Source organism: Homarus americanus, unplaced genomic scaffold (assembly GCF_018991925.1).
Source record: "Homarus americanus isolate GMGI-L3 unplaced genomic scaffold, GMGI_Hamer_2.0 scaffold56009, whole genome shotgun sequence".
In the NCBI taxonomy this organism is placed as follows: Eukaryota; Metazoa; Arthropoda; class Malacostraca; order Decapoda; family Nephropidae; genus Homarus; species Homarus americanus.
The window spans coordinates 7,697,755-7,723,083 of NW_024739542.1; the positions used below are offsets into that span (position 1 = coordinate 7,697,755).

Consider the following 25,329-nt stretch of genomic DNA (forward strand, 5'->3'; position numbering starts at 1 on the left):
CTGTAGGATTCTTTCTTTTGTATTTTAAGACAAGTCTTAATTTAAAAGGCAATAATAATAATAATAATAATAATAATAATAATAATAATAATAATAATAATAATAATAATAATAATAATAATAACAATAATAATAATAATAATAATAATAATAATAATAATAACTGACAAAATCTAGTAAAAAAGTAAAAATAGTAATAAATAATAATAATAAAATATAAAAAAATAAAAAGTAAGAAACGATGTACTGTATGTATGTGGTGTTGTCAATAGTAAGAGAAACAATATGAGACCCTGCAAGTGTGTGTAAATGAGGCATCAAGTCATATCAGCAACCTGGGACTTGGTCATAATTTTTGTGATGCCATATGGCAGCAGAGTCTACTATTAGACAACACATTATGCTTCCAATATCTTCCCAGGCGGTACCTACCTGTTTGATAGCTAGCTGCCTGCGACCTACTACCATAAGTGACGCTGTAATACTCTTCCCCAAGGACACCCGTCTTATCGGCATGCTATAAATGGTACATGCAACATGTGCTTTCTATAATATGTATGTAAACATGCCGTAAATAAATCCAAAATAAATAAATTAAAGTAAATAAAGAAATGGAAAACATACAACACAAGAGACATATCACAGACATTTCCTTTGTCTACAACACGCACATAAGCAAAGTAAAACTGACACCTACCAACACCGTACAAACAAAGACATAAAAAAATACCAGAAACTTGTCACCTGACTGGCCATTTCATCTGGACTGTAATAGATTCACCATCATATCACCCATTCATATCATAATTCATCGACAAACAAAACATCAACATCAAGAAGAAAGAAAACCATAAGAATACCAATGAAAAATAAGAAATGAGATCAGCGTAGTTATGCCACCAAAGAATGAGTGCAAGAATAAAGACCAAAAATAGAAGAAGAAACCTCAAGAACGACCCAGGAGAAGAATGAAAAAAGAAGACAACAGCTCCGGCCGAAATAGCCGAAAGGCGAAGTGGCCAGTAATCCCCAAACAAGTTGCAAGTTGAAGACGGTTTCCTGCTTGCTCCATGCTAGTTTTTGGTGAATTATTTTTAACTTTTACTTACCCTCCACCATAACACCTGTGAAAAAGAAGAAGGATAAGGTTACTGATTTAGCCAAGCGACGAAGACGTGTGTATTATCTGGTTGAATGTATCTGTGTTCCCGACAAGGACAAGCATGCGTTTGGTAACACACCCATTGCGCATTACCACTTCCTTCCACTCCATCTCTTTAACCACCCCCACCTTTCTGCTTTCTCACTCCATAATTTAAAATCTATGCAACGTAATGAGGAAGGAATACGACGTTGTTCATTAATACTTACACTCTATTTTGTGGGTAGACATCAGCTATTCAATTGTGTCTGGCAGTGCTGCAGTCAGCGTTATCACTTACCACAATCTCCCCCTCCACCACCAGCTCCATGATCACCATCACCACCACCCCACTATCTCTATTATCACCACCAAAATCATAATTTCAGTAATGCAAAGATGAAATTGCTTTAGCTAGAGCAGATCAGCACGATATCCAATGCCTCTCACCCACTTTCCACCTGCCTCTCTCCCTTCCTCCCATCCACTGCATCGCACCGACACTCTTTAAATGTGAAAGGCTGAATCTCTAACATACTCCTTAACAGCACATGGGAACACACCATCTAAATGCCAGTTTCTTTCCTTCCTCAGGCGGTATGGAGAACAGCATGCAACATGGTAGTGGTACACGTCATACAGACTGTTAATCTGGAGGCAAGTGTAGCATCCTTATTCTGTTCCACCCCGACAGACTTAACCATCACTAAGAACTCTATATACAGACCATAAAACACGTTAGTTTACAAGTAATACTGAGATGTTTCTCTACAGGATATAAACTACTGTCACTGCTGCCATGATGACGAGCAGTTGATGTCGATGCCATTTAACCTGGACGTCCTTCAAAACTCAAGCCAACTCCTTCACGTTACTCTCCAGTGTGAATCGTCAAATAGTGAGGCGACCGACCAACAACCCGACGCAGCTAGGCACTGTTGTTGTATCGGAGATACCATGACCCTGGCCCTTACGAGTGACCCCGACAATGAATTGAGGCTTGTCCACTGTCACCGTGCCGCCTCACCCGCAGAAGACGTCAGTACGGATTACAACATTTCCAGTCATGTCAACAACTTAAAATTTCATATGAAGGTTTTCACTGAACCACAGGATCTTGATACCAATACCACTGCTCCCACCGCACCAACTATCACCACTACCATACCAACTACCTCCACAACTATACCAACTACCACCACTACCATGCCAACTACCACCACTATCATACCAACAACTACCACAATCATGCCAACTACCACGATTACCACTATCATGCCAACTACCAGGACCACCACTATCATACCAACAACTACCGCTACCACACCACTAACCACCAATACCACTACAACTCTTCGGATTCTTGGGTGTCAGGATGGGTGGTTGCTCTCCCAAAGCTCCTGCTTCAAGGTCACTACCAAGGAAAGAAATTACGAGGTAGGAAAGGCAGAGTGCTTGACCTGGGGAGCTTATCCAGCCTCCATCGATAACAGGGAACAGGATCAAACTGCTTCAGGTGAGAAATAATGATCTGGGTTTATAAGACTTGTCGTTTATCTTGTGTGTGTGTGTGTGTGTGTGTGTGTGTGTGTGTGTGTGTGTGTGTGTGTGTGTGTGTGTGTGTGACTAATGTTAACCTGTTTAGCATTCTTTCAATAATTACTTATCTCATTATTCCTGTTTTAAATTATTTACTCTATGTACCTGTCTTTATCACGTGACAGTCTGCAGCAGGTAACTTTCATGATCTAGATTAACGTGTAATTTCTGCTCGTCACGAAAGGTCATAATGAAGATATTAGCAGTAATGACAGTCACAGATCCTCTTCACACTCTCCTCTTATGTATATTAATTAAAGGACACACCTGGACCCACTAAATTTGCACTATTAATGTATATAATGTTTATCAAGCGAACGAGATCTAAACGTGTGTTTTCAGTAAATATAGTTCGCCTTCTAGTTCACGTAAGTCTTGTTCACAACATGTTTGACTCACTGTGTAATGAACCCTCAGATAAATTACATAAAACGACACACAACGGAGATAAAGGTCACTACTATGAGCTGGCAGAGCCGTAGTGCCTTCTTTGCGGTGACTGCCACTACGGAATGTTACTTAGTGAACGACAGAAAAAATAATAAAGACAGGGATGTGGGGTAACGCTCCCCGTACCTCTCGCATACATACGAGCGCTCTACTGCTTGAGCTGCATCCCCAAGAGTATAAAGTCAATAGATATATTTAACATTACTTGTCACCTTCATAACGCTCCTCTACAGCAGTACCAGCATGGTTGGTGTTATACCCAGACGTCACCTATTATCACAACTTTCGCCTCGTTCACTAATAGGTATTCCAGCTCCACTAATAACTCAGTTGCCGACAGGACTTTACGGGAAGACACAAATTTTCCTTGGACTGACAGACCGGGACCAGGAAGAAGCCTTTGTCTGGGAAGATACTAACCAACCTCCAGTTTATACCAAGTAAGTCGACGTTTGTTTCCCCACAATGTTTGATGATCATACTCAGCATATACACACGCATATATATATATATATATATATATATATATATATATATATATATATATATATATATATATATATATATATATATATATATATATATATATATATATATATATATATAGCATAATAATCTTCTTCATATATTCCTCTATATATCCAACGCAAATCCATTCTGAATAATAGGTAATAAAACATTCGATGTAGACGAAGACTCGAAACAATGAGCAGTGAAGCGGTTGGCCAACGTCGTAGTGGAACAGTCCGAATCAAAGGCAACAGTCTACTGGAGGAAACACACCAAGCAGGTAAGAAACCCTTCATGTAATAACTAAAGGAAAGTATTGAAGTAGGTCTATTGCCATATATTTGTAATGATATTACATGCCACCCACCCGCCCCCCCCCCACGCCTCCTCCACTCCCCCTCTATTGTATTGCTTCGTCTTCACATATCGAAGCGTCTCATGGTTCAGGTAACAGAGGACTGTGGTCATATTGTCCATGCCAATTTTTACCCTTATATGCTGTCACACAAATGCAAATGTGTAAACATTATATGACAACACAATATTTGCATGGACAAATATTCCTGTCAAACAGGTCTTAATTGAACACACACAGTTCCAACAGTTTCACCATGTATGTTCGTGTGTGCGTTGTCCCGTGCCCAGAGACCTGTCGTTCAGAAAGGGGTGGGGATGGGCTTCGCCCACACACACGGAGACCCCCACGAACTTTTATGGAGGCACGTACTTTAATTTTAGGACTTGTCTCCGTATACAACATCTGCAGTGTTCAAGTACATATGCATATGACGAACTATACGAGTCTGTCAATGTTTTGGAGCAATGATTTTCATTTGATACGATGCCAGTGTTCAAACCCCAACTAACAAAAAGGACCTATAGAACAGTTAACCTATCAACCTTAACATATAAATAAAAATTATAGATAAAACAAAATAAACCAGTATTTAGATCATTAAAGTAGGTGTGAGGTTTTTTATCATCAAAGCTGGAAATCAACAAAAACAACAACATACAGTCTGTCGCAAAATTTCATAGCTGGGTTTTATTTTCTGTGTAATTTTTTTCCTTGTATCACATTAAAGTTGCACTTATTGTTCCGGGTTATGGTTAATGGAAATAAATGCATGAAGCAAATTATTTTTATCCAAATGCTCTCTTTTTCAAGCTTAATTCAGTGTGACCCAACCAATCATCACAGGTTTTCTCCGGGTACTTCAGTTTCCTCCTGTAGCAAACACTGGACAATAAAGCTCATTACAAAGAACAGTCCAGCCGTCCGAACGGCTGAAACGCCGCTCACAATATAGTAAAAACGAATGACTTTCTGTCTTCATAAAACTTAGAAAAAATGTTGTCTTATGCAAACTTAGGAAAACGTGGCCTCCCTAAAATTTTCATCGAAGAATACTTTGTTCTTGAAAAACGAGTCTAATACACCTGAGGTGTGAAGACGTTCCTGGGGCATGAGTGTGAGGACTGAGGATGCTCCTACACCTCTAAAATGGGAGGAGAGCCCCAACTCACCAAAAACATTGGTCTCTGATGATGAGCTGTTACAGGGTCAACAATGAAAATTTCAAGATCAAATGGCTCTCTCCCCAAAAAGGCCTTAATCCTAATCGCCAGTGAGGCATTACGGTTGGAGCCCATTAAAACTGGGATCCACTGAAATTATTACTTACCGACATTGGGACCCATTACTACTTAGCTCCAATCCCAGTGATTAGGTTAGATTGTTACCAACTATGGCTGGGACCTGTGTGATGAATCAACAACTAATAGAGAGGACATGATTCCTCCAAAACACGAAGTCAATTAGCTAATACTGTACTGCAGCAGCATTGTGAGGGTCACTTTATCTCGGTGTAGCAAGAATTTTCCTGGAGAGATACAGATGAATCTAAAACAGGCGAGTGTGATCACTGTACCCACTTGCATGGGAGAGATGAGGCTTTAAAGGAAAGAAGGTGGGAAGGGGAGTACTCCGATATCCTCATAAACGGAGTGAGGGAAGGGAAGGGAGAGACTTTCATATAGACAATGACCGGACCACAGGCGACCACAAAGACGGTATAAGGATAAGGAGTGGGTCAGACGTCCGCGGGAACAATTGGGGGCGTCACGTTTACTCGCTGATAAAGGAGGGACACCGATTTCATAAAAGGTGGAAGGGAAAAGTGAAACATTCCTTTTAAAACTGATGTGGAATACGAAGGACTCCAGACTTAGCTGATGAATAAAACGATAATCAATGAATATGATAATTTTGACGTACCTGAGATATAGTGTGTCCCTCGAAGAGCTGTTTTAACTCACACTTACCTGGAAAAAAAAAAAATCCAGTTGAGATTACCTGCTGTCTATTCCACACACAAACACCTTTATGATTATTCACATTAAACTTACAGGAACAACTACGGCAGAACCAATGATCTCAAGCATTAATTTATGCTAAATGGATGACTAAGAGAACTTGTTCAATATGTCAAAACAGGACAGTAATACAGAACAGTATTAGTACAGTAGTAGTTACCTTGTGCTGGTGGTAGCGGAAGCCCTGGCGCAGAGAAAGGTCATCACCTGGCACCATCTTGACACTTTATGATACCTCGTGGCACTTGACAACACCTTGCTATACTCCATGATACACTTTACACTTTGCGATTGTTCTAGATACTTTGCAACACTTTTTATCATTAATGACACGTTATGACACTTTATGAAATTTTAAAGATTTCATGGCACTTTGACACTGAAAAACTTCACAGTACCGTACGACACTTTTCGATACTATATAACACTATGTTGCTTGGACACGTGATAACTATTCGATACTTTATGACACTTTATGCCACTTCATGACACTATGAAATTATATTCCTTTTTACGGCACTTTAGCGCATTGGCACATTAAAACACTTCATGACACTTTAGAATAATTTGACACTTCATGACACTTTAGAATAATCTGACACTTCATGACACTTTAGGACACTTCATTATACAACACTTACGACACTTACTAAACATAATGACACTAAGAGACCTTCTGGGACTTAAAATCACTTTATAAAATCTTTGGATATTACATGAACAATTGTGACATACAGTGACACTTTGTGGCATTTTAACACCTTATGCCACTTTACGGCACTGTATACCACTCTTAAGACACGTATGGGTGTTTTGGCACCCACAATTACTTTGTGACACTTTTAAATCTTCATGACAAACACTTCACATCGCTTATATTACTTCATGAAACACTTATAAACACTACGTTTACTTACGAACACGTTATGATACATGTCAACACAACACTTACGAAAACTGTTGAAACTTAAGACCACTTTGAGACACTTATAAATACTTTGTGGCATTTGCAAAACCTTCATGACACGTACATACACTTTATTACACTGAGAACGCTTTACGATACAGTAATTTGAATACCTCCGTTAATTTCAATCTCTTCACCGGCCATACCCTAACTATGGCAGTCGGCTTGTTATAACATCACTAAAGCAACCGGCAAAATTTCGTTTATTACCTGCCAGTCTAAAATAGTCATCTGAATTACAGCCGAACAATGACCATTTACTTTTTAACTTGCTTAATCTTTAACAAATTACCCAACTCACGTTAAAACTAAGTTAATCACGTCCCACATCCCTGGAGAGAGAGAGAGAGAGAGAGATCGCGTCAGGGTAATTTATTTTTTTTTATTTTAAGAAAGAAGCCACACTGAGGTACTCCAAGGTTTGCTCAGTTCTGGTTCGGCTTCAGTGAGGTTATAATTGTTGAACAGAGAGTAGGAGGTCACTTTGGCTAGGCTGGGGTAGGTATGGTTAGGTATGGTTAGGTTAGGGTAAGTAGTTAGTTTAGGTTAGGTTGAGATAGGTTACAGTAAGTGGTTAGGTTTGGTAAGGCTAGATTAAGAAGGTTGGATAGATAATGTTTCCTAAGTTAGATTAAGTAGGTCAGGTTAGGTTAGGTTAACAACAAGGTTTCCTCACCTATTAACGTTAACTAGACTTCTTACCGACTAAACAAAAATAACTAATAGGCGGTCTCTTTCCCTGGCTAAAGCTAACAGGACGGTCTCCTTGACAAACTTCAGTCCGCAAAACACCTGTGTCTGAAATTCGATTTATCCTCTAAATAATATTGGTTGTCCTTCGTATAACGAGGATGGCTGGTCCAAGGGCTACCTAGGCATGAATTTCTCTGGGTGTAGAAACTGTCGCCAACACAACAACCACACCCTAAGTTAACGAGTTGCATGACCCAGTGTCAAGGAATAGTCCGAGAAGACCGGACAACTCGCCAACTGCACTGGCTAACCATTACCCCGGAACACGATCTGCAAATCGATAAATATCCAGGTCCCCAATTACTGGTGGGTAGACAGAGGCAAATGGTGTAAAGAAACTTGCCCATATCACACACACACAAATCAATAGTAATCTTATAAGAAATACACACTGCATACACTAATGTACTCATCTCAGCTACAGGGTCTGCTTGTGGTCTACTGGTGCGAAAATCTATAACCATTATCTTCCATGTTCATTTAGCGGTAAATGTGTTCGAATCAAAGTGGGGATGGTGGTGAGGGGGTGGGTGGATAGGGTGTTGGTGGGTGGGGGGGAGGGGGGAGCTAGGGTGTTGGTGGGTGAAGTAAAAACCAAAGTTAAGATAGTCGTTGTAATTAAAAAAATCCGGGTATGTATACTGAAATCTCAAACACCTTTTATTTCATGAATTAAGTGATCTGGTGGCAGTCTTTGTTATCATGAGCTGCGCACCACTGACCTGGCCAGCTGGAATGTACCGAGGCACACGGAGCTTAACTCTTGTACAACACGGACGTCAGCTGCAGGTAGCCACCACACGCTTACACGCCACAACGTTCTCGTGAGAAGGTACGTGAAGTGGTCGCCCACCTTGCTGCTTTGTTACGTGAACAGCAGGGCTTAAAGTGCACAAAATCTGAACCACCACTGGCAATGGCAAGTTCAGTTTGAGGCCATATGCATTGGACATTAGGACTTATTCTAAGGTTGAAGGTGTAATATTTCCAACCTTGTAAGTGTAAGTGATGCAGACTTGCACCAAACTGCACTAGTCTAAACATTACAAGGGGTCTCAAAAGCTTCAAGGGAGGTCCCCAGATTTTGTCTAAGGGGGCCTTGACTCCCTGGCCCCCTTCTGGATCCGCCTATGCTGCATGTGCAGACAGAGCGAAAGTACCGTGAAAATGGTTCTGCAATATAGATGTATTACACTGAACGAGAACAGTATTCTACTATGTACCAGCTGGCTGCGCCGAAATACACAACAGTTTTCTGAATGAAGCAAATCCGACTATTGAATAATAAAGTGCGAGAACCTATTTTGATGGTGCTGACACATTCCAGACAGAAATGAGTAAAGAACCCTAATCTCTTATTTTTTTTAGAAACTGAATTCATGTCTATTGCTTCCCTTTTCTAAGCCACTTTAACACATACTGGTTTGATCTTAACAGAGCTAATAGAGGCCCAACATAGTAGAGAAAGAGAGATGGTGAGAGGGGTGTCACTGAGCTCGACTATACTTTGTCTTGGACCCAAATTCTGGAACAGGGTGGTAATATCGACAATATATACCTAGATTTTGCCAAGGCTTTCGACAGTGAACCCCCATGAAAGGCTGAAAATTAAACTGGAAGGGTACGGGATTCGGGGAAATATCCTAGCGTGGATCGGAGACTTTCTACATGACCGCAAGCAATGTGTGTTGTGATTATTGGCACGAAATCATCATGTGTACCCGTCACAAGCGGGGTACCACAGGGCAGTATATTGGGCCCGCTGTTGTCTGTTTGCTTCATAAATGACACGCCTGACGCTGTACATTCCTCCATACAAATGTTTGCGGAGGATGCCAAGTTATTTCGGGAAATTAAGGACGACGCCTACTGTGAAGAGCTGCAGAATGGTCGAAGAAATGGCTGCTAAGATTCAATGTCACGAAGTGCAAGAGGATGCACCTGGGACGTTACCAACTGCATTAATTGAGACTGAATGTGTATATGTTGACAATGAGCTGAAGTTCTCGGGCCATTGCGAGAAGAAGGTAAATCAGGCAACTAAATTACTCCGCCTGGAGTACTGTCACCCCGTCTGGTCCCCGACATATGCTAGGGACTGTCAGTTGATTGAAAATGTCCAAAGGTGCCAGCACTACGGCACTTCAGCTACCCTGGGAGATTAGAGCGCCTGAAATTTCCTAGCTTATATTACAGACGGGCAAGGGGAGACCAATTGAGGTTTATAAGCATCTCAAGGGGCACTTCTCAGTAGAGTGCCCTTACCTGGAGCTGGCGGACGCTCGCCCCACAAGGGGTCACAGCTCAAGGTTGAAGAAGCCGCAAGCCCAGAAAACTGTGAGGGGGTAAATTTTTTGGAGTGAGAACTGCTAACTCTTGGAACAATCTGCAAGAGTGTCGTGACGGCACCGAGTATGAGCTCTTTCAACACCAAACTTGACAAGCACTGGAGTAGGTTCAGATACATTCAGGAGCCAGTGCATGCCCAGTACTTGCCAACAGTGCGTAACAGACGTGATCGGTCGCCCAAGCGGCTAACGAGCCGATCAGTGGTGAAGGGGATAAAAGTAAAAAGTAAAAGTTGAGAGTATTCGTGGCTCTAAATCTAAGCTCACCCTCAACAAAACTGATATGAATGGTGGCAACATAAATTATGACTTCCTTAGTACGATTAAAATCACGACCTCACTCATTACAAAACGACTTAACCCGTCAAATATTAATGTATTTAATGTTGTTTTACTTTGTGTATTGGACTTCTCAAATGCGGGACAATCATGCGTCCGACAGATTTTTTCGGGACAAGGTAATAAGACACGGGATAACATAATCCCTATGTACGGATGTCATGAGACCGAGTTCCTCTTGTGGTTGGCCAAGAGTCGCATGACTTTCGACAGATCGTGTAGGAGCTGACCCGCCCATTATTAAATGCATTTAAAAGCAATTGGTTGTCATTGTATCTACCATTTATTAGGATTATAGTGTTGTTATGGACACCATGAGTTCTATTGGCTCTGCTCCGTTCTTATTATTATTATTATTAAACACTAACTTTTTAATTTGATACTCTGCATAAATTATTTGCAATGATTTCCATATAAATGAATAGCACCATTACTAACCTAGCCTAATTCAATTGTAGCTTAGTTTTAATCAATAAAATATTACATGAAAACAGAAAATTTGATAGAATATGAAGATATTTCCATTTATAATAACTAAAACAAAATGTTACCCCTTTTTGTCCAAAGTCAGAAGCGTTTTAAGGCGGAAGGGGACGATTATCCGTGCTTAATATTCCTCTTATCCTCCACTCTTAACTTCCACTTTTACCTCCACTCCTCGCATTCCTTTTAATCTCCCTTTATAACTCCCCTTCTTACGGGAATAATGGAGGAGGACGAGGTGATGGAGGAAGAAGAGGGGGTGGTGAAGGAGGACGGAGAGGTAGGGGTGGAGGGCGGGAAGGTGCGTGTGGTGGGGGTAGTGTCGTGCTGTGAAACACCTCAACAAACACTTAGTAACGATCAATTGTGAGACCAATTTTATTACAGGCAGGTGACAGGTAAACAAACCGACGTTGATGACTACAGGTATTCAGCCAAACGTCCACGAGGTTTTAGTTTATGTTGAATTTTTATGGAGTTCAATTTTTGTTTTGTTTTAGTGATATTAAATATCGTGAGAAATGGTTTTGGAAATAGTTAGTTGTGAATCAAGTCCTCTTAGCTTTCATATCTGCTTCGCTTCCGACATGCGAGGATCGTTCAAGGTGTTTTTATAAGATCAGGGATGGCGACCATGGCCACTACACATACTGTATAATAAAACAATCCTGTAAACTTTTCTTTTTGCTCTTTTCACTTAATTAACAGTGAAAAAGTAAGCCGTCTGTAACATATAATTATAATAGACTAATTATTATCAGTACTATATTTCATAGACTTTAATAACATAGTATAATAACTATTTGTGAAGAGGCATTAAAAGTAAATGTACGTGATCTATTTTCTTAAAAAAAAAAGGCTGACTAATGCACCACCAAACACTTAGTACAGTATGTTCTTAATGTATTGATGCAAAACTTTTTCTTCAAACCACGCTACCTCACTCACGCGTTCCAACCGAACAAAATAACTTGTTGTGTGCGTGTATATATATATATACATATATATATATATATATATATATATATATATATATATATATATATATATATATATATATATATATATATATATATATATATATATATATATATATATACATATATATATATATATATATATATATACATATATACAAATATCATGTAGATCCACAATGGAAACGTGGATAAGATAAATCTTGATAAAATCACACAGGGAAAAGGGAAACAATGGAGTACCTTAGCTTTCGTCTTTATTCAAGAGAATTGACAATTTGGTCATTTAGTAATTTATCTTTATTTATGTCTCAGGAATACACCCCCTGATTTATGAAAGGTATTTACGGCTTGGATTCATTTGTGAAGGTACTTTGAAAATAGGTTCGTCTTGGGATTGGTTTAATATAAAGAATACCAAATATTGTACCCCAAGTCATAGTGTGTAAAACCAAACAAAGTCAGTAGACTTACTCCGAATTTTGTTTCCAGTTAAGCATAAGACTTATGAAATAAGGATTGACCAACCAATTTAGCTGGGCTGCTGGTTCAATTTGTCACCAGTGTAAATTATCATGACACCGAGAGAGCAAATCAAGAAGATAAACTTAACGTATTTATTATTAACTTAACAACGATGACTTACGAACTAAACTTACAGTAAACCAAGAATGGCTATGAACTTAACGTCTAACATCTTAACTCTTGAATATAACTAAGGGTAAGCGAGACGGGGACACAGGAATAACATTCTACACAACACGGAGTAATTTCTGATACATAGTGTTTATTCATATTGTTACGTGATTGAAAACTTTGCCTGAATTTGAGGTTTCATGGGTTTCATTGACTATTGTCTCTGGGCTTTGGATAACTTAAGAACTTTTTTGTAGTAGGAAAATCTCTCAATCTATGCCATTACAAATTAGCAAGTTCCAATAGCTTCGTGTGAGGCTTAATTAATGTTTATTTTTTATATCAAGCCAGCATAAATCTTTGAATTAAAAATTTAGTAATAGGGATAGAGAAATGTAAGATTACGTTTTGTATAGAATCATATTAACATATACACACACATAGTAGGTAGTTAACCAAACATATATGAACAGTGCATTAAACATAATAAATCCCTATACATTCAATACACCCAGTCCAGAGTAGCAAGTTGACGAACCGAGAACAGCCATGCAAATATGACTGAAACCTTGTGAAGGTGGTTAGGTTGTATCCTCCACCCTCCCCCCGAGAAGTTAAATCTTCTCGTCCTGAAGAAATTCTTCACTTCTTCAGAGATCGAGAGGGTAACTAAGGTCGTCCCTAGAGAAAATGGTGGTCTCATGGTTACCTTCGGTGACTGGGGAAAAGTAAGCTACTTAAGGACGTCAAAGTCTTTAATGACGCCCCCATTAAGGTGGTCGTTCATTTTGATGACAGCTAAGTGTAGGAGAGTTATCTCCCATGCCGACATAGAACATATGGAGAAGACCGAACTACAAGAACTACTAGGAAATAAACTCGTCGTCGAACAGAACCTTACAAGACCTGACGGGAATCTACCTACGCCGTGGCCGGATTTCTGCACAAACTCCCTGACAAGATTACACTGGGATGGAACACCGTCCCAGTGAAACTCAACGTATTGTACCACGATCGGCCAGATGCTTTGAGTGTCAGCGGTGCGATCACCCACCCAAGAAGTGCATGGCCCCAGAGGACGTGTGCTACAGGTGCGCGTCTTCTAGACACCAGAGCAACAACTGCAAGACTGAGGAAAAGAAATGCGCAGAATGTGGCGGTCTTCATTCATCCTCCGACCGGGAGTGTCAGAGTGTAGGATGCGCTCCTCCAATTGAGGAAACCAAGCTAGAAAGGACACCCAGAACGACAAGATCAAGAAGAAGTACAACAAGAGCCAGACGAAAAGTGGAATGTGCAAAAAACTCAAAAGAACAAACGGAAGGACAAAATTAACAAGACTACAGCAGTAATGACCATCGTTGTTGATGGCCAGAAAATTACAGAAATCAACCAACCATCCCTACACATGGGCCGTAATAATCCAGGTGTTGACGGCCAGTAAAGAAATCAAACAACAACCCTACACAAACAATAAAAAAACACACAACTGAATCACACAAAATAAAGGGAAAAATGTGTATGTTACCCATTAAGCAACACCACTTACCTGTTTTAATAGAGCTTAACACTCGACATGAAGAAAAGGACTAGATCTCTCCGCGAGACTGAGAACGACTGACGAAGCCGGTTAGTTTAGGCCTGAAGTAGTCTTTAATATGGATCCCTGTCACCATGGGATTTTGCATTGCTTGAGGACAGGTAAAACTATTTTACGTCGCCTGTGAACCCCTGTGTTGTAATGTGTAATGGCCAGCCGGCACAGGACAGCTAAGGGTGGATGGGTCAAGAATGGATGGTTTGTCGTCCTTGAAGGTTAGTCTCGTTACTAGCTTCGACTCGTCAAACAACTGGTCAGGGCAATGGACAAGGATTTTCCAGTATTCAGTTACCTATTAAGAAAGTTCCCCAACTTTTGGTGTGTGTGTGTGCACTAGGATCCAGGAAGATCAATTGTGAAGAAAAAGTTGCTGAATAATTTTCAAGAACTCGAATACATATTCTAGTAGAATACATAAAATATTCAACATAAACCTCACAGGTTTTCTTTAATTTATACAACATAAACAGAAATACAGTTACATTTAAGTACATAGTTTCTATGATTAACCATTCCCGCCTCAACAACTTAGGTCTAAGTTCTTAGCTGGTTTAGCAATAATTACTAGGGAATCCACCAACAAATAACAATACTGAGTCCTACAACTCTGTATAGGCGTAAGAAGGACGGACAGACGGGAGTAACGAAGTGATGCATTTAATCACGTGTTAATACTTTTATGGGACGAATTCTAATAAGCTCATATACGTCAAAATTTCTCCCTATCTGAATTTTTGAGAATTTATCCAACGGCTCAGTTCAACAATGATACACTTATGACGGACAAATGACATTGTTTTTGTACTGTAACTCATGTTATCCCATTACGATGGAATGAATCATAAGAATCTTTGATAAACTGGGTCTAGATTGAAAAAAATAATAATTTAATTACAGTACGCACATAATTGGCCGACAAAAATAACATCCAAAAATTAGTATATTAATTATCCTGAGGCTTTACCTTAATTAGAAACGTTCAATTAACTCCAATTATTTAAGATACAGAATCTTTTTCATATTATTATGTACCTCAGTTAAATTTCTGTTGCGAGGAATTTCCATCATAGGAACAATTGTGAAACTTACATACCCGATCCAGAAGTGAAAGAATCTTAGCAAGCGTCGAGACTAGGCTAGAACAACTTATTTTTCTCTGTCATGTTCATTCTTTTTATCCTTCCTTTGTTTTTACTCGAATTCTCTCTATCTTCTATTGTATATTAATCTAAGGCTTAGAGTAATGCAATAGGAGAGAGTGAAAGTAAGAACAATGGAGGGAGAAAGTGAGTGAACAAGACAGAGAAGAAAATAGTAATTTCTACGTCCATAAATCTCTTAAGACACGACTTCAGTGTAGTGCTGTATACAGTATATATTTTGCAAAGTTGTCGTTGAATCTTCAGTGTGCTGCCACGTCCAAACTTTGCTCATATTACAGCCAAATTTATATATTGAAGCACCTTTTATCGCTTCATGTTGCGTTTTATTTGCACTAGTAACTTTGAACATGCTTCACTGTTTACCGGGCACAAACTACTTTGATAATGTGCACTTGCTAACCCCGGCAGCACTACCACTCCCTCCGCGATCAATGTAGAAGCTTTTTAACTCTCACGGTATACTCAACACTGATGAACTTTTTTGTGTAAGCTAAACAAGATATGATGGAAATATTAATAAGACTTGATTGATGTTGTTTATTTTATGTCGTGTTGAAGACTAGCGTTCACTTTTCGTTAATTAAGATGAGCATTTACAATAATGTACAGACATACTGTATTACAAAATACAGTCGCGTACAGTATATTAAGTTCCATCAATAAACCTGTGCCTCTGATGAACTTCCAATTTACTGTATGCAGCTGTTTATATTCATACAGAATTACAGTGAATGAATATGATTAAGCACATACATGTGCATATTATGTAGACATGTATATATATTTTATAACATTTATATTGTTCATAATTTACACACACGCTCAAACATCACATTTTGAAGATTCCCTCGAACTCCTCGGGTGAGGGACGACTTCTCTTACACTGCTGCAAACATTCTCTGGATCACTAGGCTGAGCCTATGGAACAAGTAACTTGATGCTCTAGTCTAGAGTCTTCAGTAGTTTTAATGTCTGAAAACCAACTCATTCAGGAACTTCAGGGCAATGGTGCCCCAGGCTTCCAAAGTCTCTGATCCTATTGGACAATGCGATATTCGTGGCTTAGGTTCCTTCTGGTTTTCCCCTGAGCTTGCTGCCCTCCTCTCTCCAGATACACTATATATATATATATATATATATATATATATATATATATATATATATATATATATATATATATATATATATATATATATATATATATATATAGGACCACAGGGCTATATATATATATTATATATATATATATATATATATATATATATATATATATATATATATATATATATATATATATATATAATACATATATAGCCCTGTGGTCCCTATGTGCTGGGTAGCAGGTACAGTAGTTGTTAGATCTCTCTTCATGATGTTATTGACTTTATAATGTCTCACATGCTAACCATCATTGACTCCACATACGAGGGCGTAGCTGCCGTGTTCGTCTGCCCTCTTGTTGTTTGTCACGTAGTGGTTTGATCACAAATAGGTCACGGAGAAGTTACCGAATTTGTTTGATTACAAAGGATTTTACCGACATTCCAGTCTCTGTAGCTGGTAACATGTCACTATTGTAGGGTGCAGCATCTTTTGTTACGAGGCTGAACAACACAAGTGGCAGGTGGGGTAGGAGTGGTTCACGAGTGTTCCAGTCCAGTAGGTAGTAAATTGTACCCCACTGGTTTTTTTCTTATCTGCGGCTTCTTTATCATTACGGTAAGATAAGCCAGAGAGAGACCATATTCCAGTCAGTCAATGGCCGAGTCCTCTGCTGTCTTGTCAACTATTCAGATACATTCAGTTGACCCTCATCAATTATTTTAAGCGGACATCCTTATTAGAAGTGCTGGGATATTTATTGTTTTATTTCTTAATATATGTTTACATTATGTAAATCACTGTTCTGGCCAATCGGAAATGTATAACCCTTTTGCCCTCTTTGTAAAAAGGCCACGCTACGCCACTGCCTACATGTGGGAACAGGAAGCACTACCACCTCACGAGCACTGCAAAAGGCAATCTAAGCTTTGCTGTTTTTCACACAAAGTCTGCTCCTTCGTCTTATTACGCAACAGGAGCCTTCACCAGGGTTAGCCTGAGTCACGTATATGGTCGCAGTAGCATTTTACAGAATCCAGCTAGAAAGTGTAATGTTCGTTTATTAAGCTCCTTGTGCATTAAATTTGAACTTATGAGACACATTGATAGTCTCGCGCCGTGAGAGAGCTCCCTACTCCCACATGGAGGTCCCGGGTTGATTCCTGACTAGTGATGTATTGTTTGTACATTATAATGAGGTCTGCGTGCATTTGGACAGTTTGTCCATTTTTAGCCCACGCTGTATTCCTTCGCAACTAGTTGCAAAATGTAATAACTAAATGAAATATCAAGAAAGCCGGAAAATGCCGTCGTAATTAATAAGCAAAAGGGGTAAAACGAGGACTTGGTGTCAGAACCAAAGCTGTCATCTATCATTTATATGTATTGTGTTTATTTTTAGCAATCTACACGTCACGGGCATCATCGTCACTAGAGTACATAAAGATGGAATATATTCAATTTTACCAGAAGCAAAGACAAATTTGTTAGTTTGATGAGGTAAATTACCGTAAGATATAGGCAGCAAATAATGCATAACTTGAGAACAAAAGACAGCTCAACAGTTCTTGGCGGGATGAGGGGAAACTTGGGTGAATAAAACCGCTTCTAAACAGATGGAAGACTGCGGGTTAGAATTGGTAATTATGGAATAACGTCACAAAAAAAACTGTGTAACTAGAAATGGTCTCAGTGTTTCAGAAAAATGTTATTAGAAACATACATACCAAATTCCACTGTATTTCACTCGACCTCCCTAGGAAAGGGCGAAGGCACTGCAGTACACCTGTTTATTAGTGTCTCAGTAACTATAGTAACTGACATAGATATTTGAAGTGATTTTTTTAGCTAATTTTAGATATTACCTATCATTACATAAGAATGATAATTTTTCTTTTCATCAAAGATTCATCCTGTTATAAGCTATATAAATATATCGCGAACAAAATCTGTATTAATTTTCAGCGTTTCTTTTATTAGAACTGGGAGGGGGAAATGTCCTTAGCCAAAGATGGAAAGGGGGGTAGGGTGGAAAAGGTTATAAACAAACCCCTGCATTATACACAATGGCGAAGACGGTATATTATCAGATGTGTTAGTGTTCATTTAGTATTCATACGGCAATCACCATTCCTAAACTAAGTTCGTGTATGAATAACATAAATCCACAACAATATATATTTTCTCGTGAATAATGAAGCATATGTTAAAAATGAGGTCTCGAAATGGAGAGTGCATCACGCAAACCTGACTCAGTTCACCATTTAGGTAAAGTACAATATATTACACCAGATGCTTGATTCTATCGAAGTATATTAGCTTAACGGCCACCACAACAAGACAAACAGTACTACTGTATCGGAGGAATGAGGCCGATGAACTGCCTAGGATAGGCAGCTAGGCTACTGCCGACAATCTCTTCTACGTTTCAACAGTTAAAGGTTTAATTACACAAAATAAAGCTTGCCACGAGCAAAGTACAGAAAGAGCTATGCTACTAAATCATTCCATTATTTATTGCGTTAATACTATACTTATGAATGTAAATATCTTATATACAAAATTAACAGAAATGCCTATCATATCACACCTCTATGCTACCAACACCTGGTTTCGGTGATAAAGTTCATGTCTGGTACATACGAGTATATGCCAAACTATTACTCGCAAGAATAAGTACTGTAATTTAACTAATGGACATATGAATGAAATGTTGTCCGTGATAATTCTCGTCGGCAATTCTTCAACAAAGTTTTTGTAAATGGTCACCATCTTAAGCAAATTTTCCACGCAAACAAGACAATGGAACTTTAAGGTATACTATAAATTTCAGATGGCTGCTGAACGAGTTCATAACACGATAATAAACCCACACCATTCGAGGTTCTCAAAAATACTGATCAAACTTGGCAGGCGAGTCAGAAGGTGTACCACGTATACAAATTCACATTTCGAGAGAGAAAGATGGTTGAGATTCTATGCAATGAAATTTATGTGAAGTTAAAATAGGTCAAAGCTCATGGTAAGGTCGCATGGCCATAAGTCATTTTTACGCAGTGCCAGGCATTTACGCCCTTAATGCATGAGTCACGAAGGCTAGCATAAACTCCACATGCTTCCCAGGATGCAGAGGGGTGCCTAATAAACTAGCCCCCTCGCGGGCCAAATTGTAAAAAAAATGTTTCAAACAGTGTGGATTAAAGAACACAAATTGTACACAGTATGAATTTAAAAATCAAGTTGTACATCTTGTGAGTTTCAGGACAAAAGTTGTACATATACTATATTGTACATAGCGTAGAAGTAAATTGTTTAGGAAGACAAATTGTGCACCAAGGTGTCAGACAGGAAAGTTGTTGTGTTGATCATCCTTCCAGTCCCCTGGTTACACGTCAGGCGACTGTAACAATTATAAGCGTGTAAACCGTTTTGAAAAGTTTCTTCTCGCTAATTAATGCAGTTAACAGCAAACTTTGATGACATTTGGGTTGAGTACAATATTTTACACCCTGAACGATCTTATTGCATCATCAATTATCTTCAATCCTTTCCTTAATTAAGTCAGGCCCATTCATACCTCCGCGAGCTGTGACGTGTCAAAAGAAATATCGAAATTTTAGCGTTCCTAAGACACTTTCCTTTTCCACAGCAAATGTAATCTGACATTTGTGAATATTTCGTTCATAGCTGCCAGAAATGCAATTGTTGCAAAAGATATAATTATCCTAAAATATGGAGCAATTTCTTGAACTCGTTTAGTGAATTACAGTGCAGGATGATGTGACAAAGTTTGTTAGTTGAACCGTGTCATTTATAACCTCTTGTAAGCCGACTTTAATATAGTAAAAACGTTACATACAGTATATAGCTAAAGCTCAGAGCCCGGCACTATTTTATTAGTAAACAGGTGACAACCATTTATGTAAATCATGTGTGCTTTCAGATGGACCACTGCAGTCATCTATGCGCCGGGTGTAGGGTTGAGGCACTTCCCTTACCTCTTTGCCACTGGTCGGCTCACTAAACAATCGGGCGGTTGTTCATTAATTCGTTAAGGCAGAGTCACACTTACTCACTAGCACTTTTTCTGTCAACTTCACGTTTTGTCGGGGTTTTTTTTCCACAAGTTATCAATTTTTCTACAGCGTATCGCTCAGGCGAAACTTATCGTTTCCGACTGATTGGCTTACGCCAAATTGCGCCTATTTCCTTGGTCAAGATAAGATCTATACTCGATAATGAGGATATTTTTTATAAAATAAAAATTGAGCTACGTAAACTAACTAAAACTAACTTTTATTTCAAAATTACTTAGTTTTGATTAAATGTAATTTTTTATTGATGTGTATATTCAAAAATACCTCTGATGTTTGTTTCCCTGTTCATGGCATTGACAAACGCGGACAAACTGGCGCGATAGTTCTCTATGCGTGTGTGACAAGGCGCGCTCATTTTTTTTTTAATGGCGGAAAAGGTGCTAGTGGACGCGCTTTACGCTCTGTTGGCAATTTCCAGGCAAAGACTATAAACAGTCTATGTTTCCAAGCATGTGTGGACTCTTGAATGTATTTGAATATTGCCAGTGTTGGTCAAGTCTGGTCTTATGAGCTCACGCTCGTGTCGTCTACCATTCAGGAATTCATCATATACTAATATAGAAAAAATAATAATTTTAACAAATATTTCATGACTTCATTAACAGCAAATTTCTCCGTATCAACAGAGTTGTAGAGTTCCACTATGATGGGGAAGGTGGCGCTGACCGTCACCTGCCTCCTTACATTACTCGCGTCAGGTGAGTAAACAAGGTTAGGAATTTTTCTCACACTGATAATCTTTCAGTTTCTTCCCTCGTTGTGAATTTTAGATCTCATAGTATTATAATCAGGGTAAACCTAAAACTAGTTCCCTAATCTCGAGATACGTCGATTGATGAACTAAGGTTCTAAATAAACTCGACCTTGTGATGGAAACACATTTTGTTTTGGCCACTATAAACATATGAAGAGTTGCAGGTCATAAAAGATTGAATAATCTGTTTTGATAAGTTATAAAATTCATAATATTTAAGAAGGGATAGTACTGTACATTCTAATATACTTTTAAGATAACAACTTGGTTACATGAGTTTCTTCGCGCTGCTGGCTGGTGTTACAAATGATTTATTAAACAAAAAGATTGTCTCATCACCAGAGCTCAGAGAAATAAGCAGGAAGACCCAGATGAGTGACTGCATGAATAGGACATTATAGGGGTATCGAGATATTTATGTTGTCTAGCACTCAGGATGGAAGGAAACTCTAATGTGGTTTTCTTATATAATATAAGTTATATGATAGACAGTCTGGTGCTGGAGGTGCCGTGTGGTGGGGAGCTGCTCAGTAGAAGACGTTGTGTGAGTAGCGTGTTGAAGGAGGTAGATGTGCAGGAGCTTCGTTAGAGAAGATGTTGCCTGTTGCTGGCCTCCTGATTGAATGAATGCTAACAGCGTGGAGCTTGCTGGAGGAGGTGTTGCTTGTTCAGGAAGATGGGCAGAATGAGAGTTGGTTGGTGAGGAAGCTCAGAGAAGGACAGCTGGTGGGTCGCCATGCTCGCTGGCGGGAGCGAGGACCGCCAGGCAGGCGAGGAGAAGCGAAGGCAGCCAGGCAGCGGCGGAGGAGGAGGTGTTGCTTGTTCAAGAAGAATGGTCAGAAAGAATCTCAATGGAGAGACAGAGCTTATATACCCAGCAGCAGCCGCCAGTCCTCTATGAATCATGTTGGGAAAACCCAGAAAGTCGCCGGTGACTAGTTCCGTTGCTAAGATACGGTAACATCTGGTTGGTTGCTCGGGAAGGCGGTAGCAGCTTGGTGACGCCGCTACGCAGTTGTAAGAAGTTGTAGGGGAGACGTCCACTACAATACTCCCCCTTCCCTCCAGGCGGTGTAGGAGACTTGTTGTCTGTAGAGTTGCTTAGCACATGTGAGGCCGACCGGGCGGTGCATGCCTCATGTGAGACAACGGCGATGGCGTGATGAGTCGATCGCTGAAATACAACTGTCTAGATACACACTATCTGTGGGAGAAGGGAGAAAAAGGGTGTGTGGAGGAGATGAATGTTGTGCTTCCCTCACGACAGGTACAGGGTCGTCAGATGCGCCTGCTGGGGTGTGTGTGGGCCTGGGTCAGGAGCAGGGGCTGCGTCAGCAGAAGCTGATTAGGGCTCGTGACAGCAGCTGGGTCCACGACAGTAGCAGGGTGCAGGACATTAGCAGGAAGTACCTGAGGGAGAAAAGAGGGTGTGTGTGGGGGCGATGAATGTTGTGCTTCCCTCACGACAGGTACAGGGTCGTCAGATGTGCCTGCTGGGGTGTGTGTGTGGGCCTGGGTCAGGGGCAGGGGCTGCGTCAGCAGAAGCGGATTAGGGCTCGTGACAGCAGCTAGGTCCACGACAGCAGCAGGGTGCAGGACATAAGCAGGGAGTACCTGAGGGAGAAAAGAGGGTGTGTGGGGGTCCGGATGCAGGAACAGAGGCAGCATCAGGGGTTGCTGCTGGGCCGGGGTCGCGTCTGAGGCAGGACGGGTGTGCTGGGGTCGGTAGGATGTGGTGCGTGGGGCAGGAAGAGGAGCTGGTGTCTGCTTAGAGTAACAGAGCTGCTTCTGCGTGGATACGCCATTCTTCTATGCTGCTTGAAGTCTGGGAGCGTGATCAGTGTCTCCTCCATCCTGTGTGAGTGCTAATCTCCGGGAGTCACCATTGTAGGGGTATCGAGATATTTATGTTGTCTAGCACTCAGGATGGAAGGAAACTCTAATGTGGTTTTCTTATATAATATAAGTTATATGATAGACAGTCTGGTGCTGGAGGTGCCGTGTGGTGGGGAGCTGCTCAGTAGAAGACGTTCGGTGAGTAGCGTGTTGAAGGAGGTAGATGTGCAGGAGCTTCGTTAGAGAAGATGTTGCCTGTTGCTGGCCTCCTGATTGAATGAATGCTAACAGCGTGGAGCTTGCTGGAGGAGGTGTTGCTTGTTCAGGAAGATGGGCAGAATGAGAGTTGGTTGGTGAGGAAGCTCAGAGAAGGACAGCTGGTGGGTCGCCATGCTCGCTGGCGGGAGCGAGGACCGCCAGGCAGGCGAGGAGAAGCGAAGGCAGCCAGGCAGCGGCGGAGGAGGAGGTGTTGCTTGTTCAAGAAGAATGGTCAGAAAGAATCTCAATGGAGAGACAGAGCTTATATACCCAGCAGCAGCCGCCAGTCCTCTATGAATCATGTTGGGAAAACCCAGAAAGTCGCCGGTGACTAGTTCCATTGCTAAGATACGGTAACATCTGGTTGGTTGCTAGGGAAGGCGGTAGCAGCTTGGTGACGCCGCTACGCAGTTGTAAGCAGTTGTAGGGGAGACGTCCACTACAACATCGTTGTGCTGATGGACTAGACAACTGGGGGTGAATCTAGTGCGCATCAACATCCCAGATCCCGAATACAAAAGTGCAGGTATAAGTTAGACACAAATCTTAACTACAGCAAGTTAATTGACTGCACTTAATGTCTACTTGTCCACTCGCTTAATAATTAGCTAGCAAACACCGAGGGACAAATAATTTCAAGAGTTAGGGAATCCCACGGCACGAGAACATGAACATTTTCCCGGCATTAAGGCAAGAGGCGATCCACCTGTCAATATTGTGGATACTCTAGTTCTAAACAATATTTATATCGCTCTTCGACGAGCCCCCCTCGATGACAACGATGTTTGGTTAAGTAATGAGCGAAAAATGCCCAAAACTCCGCACTTAAAATGAAGAGCCTTGTGCGTATACGGATACACCAACCAAAATGTCTGTTGAGATTAACGAGACATACTATAGAGCCGAGATGTCTTCTTTTTTGGGGGGTATAATGACTTACAGGCGTTTTATAGAGAGTGGCTCTAAACGGTGTAGAAACTGATTGGAAAAAGGTTTAGAGTGTAATCCCACACGTGCCCATCTTCCAGGTGAGGTTTGCACACCTTATTCTAAATATTTTCGGAGACTTCCATTGAGAAAGTTTAGGTTAGGTTAAATTATTTCAGCACGGCTGTAATCTCAGCTTGCCACACCGGCCTGGACTACTGTATTAGGGTGTGTCATAGGAGGGAAGATCAGCTAAAACTAATGGCCCATCACTTTTTTGGTAGATTTTAGTGTATATAAACAGAAAATAATTTCAGTTTCAATATTTTGCAACCTTTTGCTAGGTAAATTTTAGCGTGAAATTTATCGAAAATCTAACGTACAGCTGCATTAGTGCATTACAATTAAATAGTGAACATTGCTTTCTGACTTCATTCTTTAACAACCCAACTAACAATATTTTTTTCTGTTTCAGATTCTCATGCATTTATAAGTTGATAATATTTGCGATGGCTGCTTGTGTCAGGACGAGGAACCAAAAATCCAGCCATCTCAGTCACTATCTTGGGTCTGGGAGAGAGCTCCTGAGGTCGGAGTTGCCTACATTGAGAGATGCTTTGAGATACGGTGTTTTAATCAGGCAAATCAGTGAAAAGAACCAAAGAACTTACAAAACAAAGACATTGCCAGTGATATGACCAAAGCTGTCTTGGCACAGTACACTCTGGCTAACGCTCAGTTCAAGCCTCCAGTCATAACAAGTCAGAAGAAGATTAGTGAGAGACTGCTAGCCAGTTGGGAAAAGGCAAGAGATATCTCTCTTGGGAGAGGAAAACTTGCAGTTAAGAACAGCTTTGCCAAGCAACTGGACCAGTTATTTGACATAATTACTTGCAAGTGCCCAATTGTTCTCTGTCCTGAGTTTGGATGCGATCGTGACTGTAAATCCGAGGCCCACATCTTCTGTATTTGCAAGCGTGAACTGAAGATTCCTGTGATCGAACTGGCATTTGT

General features: G+C 40.3%; 1 protein-coding gene across 1 annotated transcript in view; it reads left to right on the forward strand.

Annotated features, from left to right (window-relative positions):
- Window positions 1–8,526: 8,526 nt before the first annotated feature.
- LOC121874933 overlaps window positions 8,527–25,329 on the forward strand; it is a 28,690-nt gene continuing 11,887 nt past the window's right edge. Inside the window, exons 1-2 of the mRNA XM_042379295.1 lie at window positions 8,527–8,628; window positions 21,167–21,238. Of these exons, the coding sequence (XP_042235229.1) occupies window positions 21,184–21,238 (55 nt within the window). The 5' untranslated portion in view covers window positions 8,527–8,628; window positions 21,167–21,183. The remainder of the gene's footprint in view (window positions 8,629–21,166; window positions 21,239–25,329) is intronic.